This window comes from Chenopodium quinoa, unplaced genomic scaffold (genome assembly GCF_001683475.1).
Source record: "Chenopodium quinoa cultivar QQ74 unplaced genomic scaffold, ASM168347v1, whole genome shotgun sequence".
Taxonomy (NCBI): domain Eukaryota; kingdom Viridiplantae; phylum Streptophyta; class Magnoliopsida; order Caryophyllales; family Amaranthaceae; genus Chenopodium; species Chenopodium quinoa.
Window position 1 is genome coordinate 1,246,702 of NW_018742433.1, and position 8,917 is coordinate 1,255,618.

An 8,917-nucleotide genomic window follows, 5' to 3' on the forward strand; every position below is an offset into this window, starting at 1 on the left:
TTGGTACAGACTGTGATTCCATCTCGAAAGTACTCTCCCTACAGACGGCGCCAAAATGTTTTGGGGTTTTCTGGTGTCCTGCGGGAGAGTTACAATTCCGGGACTAGATCCGTGCGCCTATACCTGTAAAACAACAGAGACTCCGGGTGGTGGGAGCTCCGCCTCTGACGATCAAGTTAGTACTTGTAGGTGGAGTAAAAAGGTGCGGAAAGTAAAAGGGTTATCTGGTTCCTCTAGGGAGAGGAGTGATCAGGAAGTGCAAATAATGCTAAGATTGGTCTAGCGATTAGTACGCACGTGTGTTTAGGCTTCTCTTGGTGAGAGTAATTAATTAAATCTGAATCTCTTTATTGAAGACTAATTTATTGTATTTATAGCCTTGGGATACGTGCCCAATACTAGGTTAATTGGTAAACCTAGGTCTGATTGGGCTTACCTCGATAATCGGGCCAGTGGTGACCGTTTTCCAGGTTGGCAGATTATGGGCCACATGGCGTGGCCTGATTAGTCTATGTTGGACCTCTCAGGGTGACAAGTGGCGGACCCTGATTGGCCCACGTGGTGGACACGTGGCAGGTCCGGATTGGTCCATTTGTCATGGGTAATTTTACCCTAATCACACCTTACTTAGCTCCATAGGTATGGCCAACCTATAAGCTATGTTACCTATCCTCTATAATATCTCATATGGTCCAATATACTTTGGGATAATTTTCCCTTTCTTCCCAAATCTCATAACACCTTTCATTGGCGACACTTTCAACAATACTTTATCACCAACTTCAAACTCTTCTTCCTTACGCTTTAAATCTGCATAACTCTTTTAACGATCTTGTGCTGCTTGAATCTTAACTTGAATCTCCTTCACTTGCTTGACTGTATCTTCAATCATTTGAGGCCCTAAGATCATTGTTTCTCTTATGTCGTTCCAACATACCGGGCTACGACACTTTCTTCCATATAATGCCTCAAATGGAGTCATACCAATACTCGCATGGTAGCTATTATTATAAGAAAATTCAATTAAGTCCAAGTTATCTTTCCATCCCGCTTGGAAGTCTATGACACAAGCTCTCAACATATCTTCCAAGGTTTGAATAGTTCGCTTAGTTTTTCCATCTGTGGCAGGGTGAAATGTTGTACTCATCTTTAGTGTTGTACCAAAGTTTTCCTGGACACTCTTCCAGAACTTTGAAAGAAACCTAGAATCTCTATCAGATACAATATCTTTTGGAACTCCATGTAACCTCACAACATTCTTGATGTAAGCTTTTGCAAGTTGCTCTATCTTCCAAGTCTCCTTCATTGGTATGAACACTGCAGATTTGGTAAGTTTATCCACCACGACCCAAATGGTATCATTTCTACTCTTTGACTTTGGGAGGCAAGTTACAAATTCCATCGAAATACAATCCCACTTCCATATAGGGACTTCTAATGATTGCATGGTTCCTTAAGGTCTCTTGTGCTCTATTTTCACCTTTTGACAGGTTAAACATTTTGCTACAAATTCTGCAACTTCATTCTTCATTCTAGGCCACCAATACATCTTTTTCAAGTCTTTGTATAGCTTGTCCCCTCTAGGGTGTACAGAGTATGGTGTATTGTGTCCTTCCTCCATCAATTTTCTCTTTACTTCCTCACATTTTTGTGGTACACACCATCTACCTTTGTACCTTAAACTCCCATCTTCATGAATTTTGAAATCTGCAGCTTTTCCTTGCTTTATTTTCTCACGAATCCTATCCAACTTTACATCTCTTGCCTGATTTTCCCTTATCTCATCAAAAATTGTTGGTTGAATGCTTAGATTTGCAAGTATACCTGATGGTACTCCCTATTCCACCACTTCTAGGTTCATTTTACTCATTTCCCAACACAATTCATCAGCCACTATCAAAGTGTTCAGTCCATGACTGGTTTTAAGACTTAGAGCGTCTGCAACTACATTTGCCTTCGCTTCATGGTATTGTATGTCCAAGTAGTAGTCCGTTACAAATTCTAACCATCTTCTTTGGCGTGAGTTTAGATCTCTTTAGGTAAAAATGTACTTCAAACTTTTATGGTCGGTATAAATTCTACATTTCACCCCATTCAAGTAATGCCTCCAAATCTTTAGTGCAAAAATGATTGCAGCTAATTCTAAATCATGAGTAGGGTAGTTTACTTCATGAGGTTTTAACTGTCTCGATGCTTATGCAATCACCTTTCCATTTTGCATAAGTATACATCCCAAACCATTTTTGGATGCATCACTATACAGATCGTAGATTCCACTATCATCTGACAATGTTAACACTGGTGCTGTAATCAATTTTTGTTTCAACAGTTGAAACGCTTCATCATACTTCTCATCCATTCAAACTTTTTGTCCTTCTTCATTAAAGAGGTCATAGGCTTAGCAATCTTAGAAAAGTCCTTCACAAAACGCCTATAATACCCTGCTAAACCTAAGAAAATCCTAATGTCAGACACCGTCTTTGGCGTAGGTCATCCCTTCACTGCCTCAATCTTTGCTGGATCTACTTTTACCCCATCCTTGGATAAAAAGTGACCCAGAAATGCTACCTTCTCTAACCAAAACCCACACTTGGAAAACTTTGCATAGAGCTTGTTCTCCTTTAAAGTTTGTAAAACTGCCCTCAAATGTTCCACATGTTCCACCTTATTCTTCGAATACACCAATATATCATCTATAAACACTACACAAACTTGTCCATAAATGGATGGAACACCCTATTTATCAAGTCCATAAAGATAGCTGGAGAGTTCGTCAATCCAAATGGCATCACTGTGAACTCATAATGTCCATATATTGTTCTAAATTTAGTCTTGGGAATATCCTCATCTGCAATCCTTAACTGATGGTATCCAGACCTTAAATCAATCTTGGAAAACACAGATGCGCCCCTTAATTGGTCAAATATGTCATCAATCCTTGGTAATGGGTACTTGTTATTTATGGTGACCTTATTCAACTCCCTATAGTCAGTACATAATCTCGTACTTCCTACCTTTTTCTTAACAAACAACACTAGAGCTCGCCTAGGCGATGCACTTGGTCTAATGTACCCCTTTTCTAATAAATCTTGCAGTTGCTCCTTTAACTCACTCATTTCTGCAGGTGCCATTCGATATGGTGCCTTGGAAATTGGTGTTGTCCCTGGGACCAACTCTATTGTGAAATCAATTGCCCTCTTAGGTGGCATTCCTGGAATCTCTTCTGGGAACACATCCAAAAACTCATTCACCACTTCTATGTTCTCAGGCTTAGCTGTCTCTTCGTGTTCCAAGTTCCTTACACTAAAAAAATATACCAGATGTCCCTTCTTAATATACTTAGCCAACTTCATCATTGAGATGATCCTTGGACACTTTGCTTCTCCATGCTTCCAATGTGTTACCAATTCCCCCTCAGCTGTACTTAACTGCACTTTCTACGATCGAAAACGAATCTCCGCACTATACTTGCTCAACCAATCCATTCCCAAGATGATATCAAAGTCACTCAACCCAAATTCAATGAGGTTAGACAAAAACACCTTTTCTTTGATCTCTAATGGCACATCCCTAAAGGTTTTGGTACACTGTACTACCCCTCCCGTAGGAATAAGGTACTATGACATCTACGGTTTTCAAACAACGCAATAGCTTTGAAACAATGGCCTTTGAAATGAAAGAAAAAGTTGCACCAAAATCAAACAAAATTTTCACAAGAAAAGAGTTAATAGAAAAATTACCAGTAATAACATCCTTTGTAGTGTCAGCTTCATGCCTACTTATCACATTCAATTTTCTTGGAGCTCCACTCTTCACCTGACCATTCCCATTAGTGTTGCCTTTCACCCCGTTTTGTTGTGCCCCTTTGTTCCTTGCATAGTTGTTGTTTCCTTGAAAATTCCTTTGAGCCCTTCCTTGATTACACTACTAGAAATAGGCCGTTTTACGACGGAATCATTCCGACGGACCTAAATTCCGTCGGAAAATTCGAACTTTCCGACAGAATTTTGGTCTGTCAGAAATATCCGTTGGAAAAGATAAGTTCCGAGGGAAATTCCCTCGGAAATATTCCGACGGATTTTTTTCCCCTAGGAATTTACTTCTTCCGACGGAAAATTCTGTAGCTAGTTGAAAATTCCGAGGGAAAATAAATCCCTCGGAACATAATTATTTCCTACGGATTAATTCCGTCGGTAGATTGCAACGGATTGTACCCCTTTCCGACGGATTTTTAATTAAAAAAAAAAACAAAACAAAAAAGAAACAAAAAAAGGCGGATCTTTCTTTGTCCTCCACTCCCTCCTGACCTCCTCCTTTTCTTTTTCTCTTTCTCCTCTCCTTTTCCCCTTTCTCTCTCTTCTCCTACCTCCTCCCCCATCATATCTCTCTCCTCCTCCCTCCTTCCCCTTAGTTTCTCTTTTCTCCTCCCTCATTCCCCTTAGTTTCTCTCTCCTCCTCCCTCCTTCCCCTTCGTTTCTCTCACCTCCTCCCTCCATCCCCTTAGTTTCTCTCTCCTCCTCCCTCCTTCCCCTTCGTTTCTTTGTCCTCCATCGCAACCACCACTGCCCAACGAAGCCGCCACCACCGCCGGTGCGCAACAACACACCACCACCCGGTTTTTCATGTTAAATTCGACCATGAAAACCCTAGATCTAGAGTTTTCATGGTCGAATTTGACCTTTAAAACCCAAATTCAAGCTAATTTAGGGGTTTTGAAGGAATTCAAGGTAAGTGGTCGAATTATTATTTCGTTTAATTTTCCTTTTTTGGGATTTTTGATGTTTAATTTTTGTAGATCTAATTTTAGATGTTTATTTTTCATTTGATTTTCAGTTTTTTTTGTTTTTCGATGTTTAATTTTCGTTTTTTTTTTCTTTTTTGATGTTTAATTTTTTTTGGGATTTTTTGGGGTTAATTGTGTATGTTGTTTGCGTAGTGGTGTGGTGGTGTCGGTGGTGGTGGGGGCTGGTGTATTGTGGTGGTGTTTAGGGTGGGTGGGATTGTGGTGGTGTTTGGTGTGGGTAGGATTGTGGTGGTAGTTTCGGTGGGGTTTGGTGTGGGTCGTGGTGTTGCGGCGTCGTTGGTGGGTTAGGGGTGGCTGTGGGGAGGATTGGGGTGTTGAGCAGGGGAGGGGGGAGGTGGTGGATCTGGGTGGGTGGTCTGAATTTTTTTTTACCCATTTTTCCGTCGGAAGAGAAGGTCCTTCCTACGGAATATTCCGTCGGAAGCCATGGTTCTTCCTACGGAATTACGTCCGTCGGAACCTTGCGATGGACTTCCATTTCAGGTCAAACGTAGGCTCCGACAATTTAAATTCCGTCGGTAGGGCCTTTTCCAACGGAAAATCCCTCGGTATAAGCCAAAATTCCGACAAAGTGATCTCCGACAACGTGTTCTGACGGAATTCCGTCGGAAATGGCTATTTCCAACGGAATTAGACGTTGTACCGACGGATTTTTTCCGTCGTAAATAAGGTGTTTTCTTGTAGTGTTATTATCCTTCTTGTTTCGGTTAGACTCTTTGAAGAAGCACTCATACTCCCTATGTCCCAACTTGTTGCAAGCGCGACAAGTAACTAAGTTACCCTCACAGTCTTTACCAGGGTGATTATTTCTGCACCTCTTACAGAAATAACGTCTTCCATCCTTATTGTTTCCCTGGTTAGAGTTCTTAAGCCCTCCACTGAAATTTCGTCCACCTTGACGATTGTTATTGTGGAAGTTATTGTTGATGTAGAAGTTTTTGTTGTTGTGGTGGTATTTCTACTTCTTAAAAATGTTCTGGTTACCTTGAGGGTTTCCAGAGTTCTGTCCAATATCTTTTCTCTTTTCCTTTCCTTCCACCTCAGCTAATTCCTTCTTTTTCTTCAACTCCAAAGCATAAAGGTGTACAGACCTTCCATAAACTTCATCCAAGGTTTCGAACACTTGTCCACACAGCTTTAGTTGAAGATCAGTGGTCAATCCACTCTGAAACTTCCTAGCTTTCGCCTTTTCTGTAGCAACAGACTCTTTGGCAAACCTTGACAGCTCAATAAACTTGGTATAATAATCAGTAACTGACATATCTCCCATTGTTGGGTTCGAAAATTCCTCAGCTTTCTGTTTTTGTAGGAAACTGGGGTGAAACTTGTCCCTAACCTTCTCTTGAAACATAGTCCAATTAAAACCAGGTAGTGCCTTGATGGTAGCCTCATTTTGTTGCCACCAAAGGTCAGTTTCTTCCCTGAGATAATAGGTAGCACAACCCACCTTTGAATTTTCTGGACATCCTAGTGCCCTAAATAGTTTCTCAAACTCCCTTAACCAATTTCCTAACACTGTTGGGTCTGGTTCGCCTTGATAGGTTGATGGCTTGCTTGCGCCACCTTTTTGAACAACTCCCCCTGAGCATCCCCATTGATGGTCGAGTTTCTTGCTAACTGTTGGGCGACCACTGCCAACTGCCCTACAACCTCACTCAACTCACCTCCTTCATTATTGTTCCTACTTCCTCCTGCCATCTTTCTTCTTCTGAATTAAAACAAGGGGTCTTTATTATGTATGGTCATGGTTAGCTCTCAAATTAGACACCCATCTAACTAACTTATACCATTCATATACACACATATTTAATTTAAACTAACAAATTGAGGTTGTAAAATTACAACTTCCAAATTTTGCAGCTTGATCAACCAAATTTTGATTGCTAACCAACCATGCATTTAATAAAGCATCACAATAATAAATAAAAATAATTCCCATGGTTCCCCAGAGTTTAGAAATGAATTATTGGAATATTTGAGTAAGAAATGACTCATTGGAGTAGTGATATGAAATGAATGATTTGGAAATATAATGAATTATTTGGCAATAAAATGAATTATATAGCAAAGAAATGAAAATAAATTTTATTGCTGAAAAAGAAAATGGCTGGAATATAAAATGAAATGAGTTCGAATAACCTACGCAAATCAATAGGTTTATTGACTCATTGTGGCCATGCCACATATTACTTTGCTGAAAAAAAAATGAAATAACTATAACTGCGGAAATGAAACTAAGAATCCTAAAAGAAATGAAACTACAAAAATCTAGTCCTTTTGAACATTATCCTTCTTGTCCTTTGATTGTTTGTAGCTTCCAGGATCGAATTTAGGGTCATCTTCCTCCTCCATTGGTTCAGGTGTTTCTGGATTTTACTCTACTTGAATAAACTCTTCATCTTCCTCATCGTCATATGAAATGTCAATAATGATTGGAGTTGGGGGTGGATTTGGATTCGAGATTTCCATAATAGAACTATATATCAACAGTATGGTTACTCTCATCCATTAGCTCTCCTTCCTCTTGCCCTCCATTTGCTCCTGCTTGATTACCCTGTGGTGGAGAAGAATTTCTTGATTAATTACTAGTGGAAGGGGAATTTTTTTCCTACTGGATTATCATAGTAATAATTTGGATATGGAATATGTAAACGTTCACTGTGATATTTCTCAACTAGAACGAGGTAAGAAATCAAGTATCTGTAATCAGGGTACCACTGTCCATAATAGTCTTTATATTAGGAGTAGTTAGGAATGTCCCAGGCAAGTAGAAATCAGCAAATTTTGCTTTTACAACAAGATATGGGGGTTCGTCAAGAAGATAGTGAATTATCATGGCTGAAACACGATCAGGTAGATCATACTGCTTGTCTCGTAGGACATCATCACTCAAATGTGAACAATAAAAGCGGATTTTCTTGACATAGTCAAAGGGATGTTCATAGTCTTTCTTAATTACGGTTCCAATTTGAGAGTTTTTGTTAGGAAAGATCGGCATCCTGTAAAGGAAAAGACTTAGAAAAAAATTCCCTTCCCAAAGAAAAATAAAATAACACAGTTCTTGCATGAATTTAGGTTCAATGTTCAATCAAACAATCTTCTTATTTAATTTCTAACCACATAATTACATGCTTCGACATCATTCAACTCATATGATCAAACATCACAACTTAAATATTAATGCATACAAGAACATGAATAATTCGAACTTATATGCCCCAAATTCTTTCCTACCCATGGTCACAAACATGATTTTAAAACTCTTAACACATAATTCTTACCTTAATCCTTCACTTTCCTGCAAAATGAACAAACTAAAAATATTTTTGACTCCTCTTTTCCTCTTTTTTTTTTTAAAAAAAAATAAATAATTCCGTAAAGGCCAAAATTTTCGGCCAATCATAAAAAATAATTGGACACCCCCTTTTTTTAAAAAAAATAAAAATTCAGACCTATTAAAAAAATAAAAAAATATTTTCAGTCCTTTACAAAAAATAAAATCAAAAATAAATCATATAGAATAAAATAAAGCAACTTACTTTGTAAAATACTCATTAATTAAACACTTGGCCAAGTTTAAAACAAAATATTTTAAAACACGTTTTTGGCTTTAGTGGTAATAAATATCTCAACCAAAGCTCCCATGTACAATTTTGTAACACCCTAGAAATTCCTTTCCTTTAAAATACCTGTTTTGCTCTTTTAAAAATACGAAATAGGAAAATCCAAGACATTACCGCCATCGTGAAAACGGCTAAGACAATTATCAAAGACACACAGGGGAATACTCTCTTTAAAAACCATTCAAAACAAGTCAACTTAAAAAGTCAAACCAAACAAAAGTAAAGTCAAACCAAAGTCAAAAGAAGTCAAATAAAATCAACCTACAACTTGGAACCATTGTAGGCCCTTATCAAAACCCAAAACGAATAATAAAACCTTTGCGTTAGTCTCACAAGCAAATATATATAAGAATCAAAGCAAATAAAACACATCATATTCTTATGGAAACAAAATAAGGTTCGCTCTTCACTCTTGCCCATCATGAATATGTTTCATCACCTGAAAAGGTTCTCTTTACTTTGTTCCCAATACTCGTCATTAGAAATGGGT

At 38.5% G+C, this 8,917-nt stretch overlaps 1 protein-coding gene across 1 annotated transcript; it reads right to left on the minus strand.

The window, feature by feature from the left end:
* Positions 1-5,309: 5,309 nt before the first annotated feature.
* On the minus strand, positions 5,310-6,502 carry LOC110715954. The gene is made up of 3 exons (XM_021894570.1): positions 6,469-6,502; positions 5,789-6,385; positions 5,310-5,698 (listed from the first exon to the last, which is right to left on the minus strand). The coding sequence occupies exons 1-3, from the start codon at positions 6,500-6,502 to the stop codon at positions 5,310-5,312; spliced, it is 1,020 nt and encodes a 339-aa protein (XP_021750262.1).
* Positions 6,503-8,917: the final 2,415 nt, after the last annotated feature.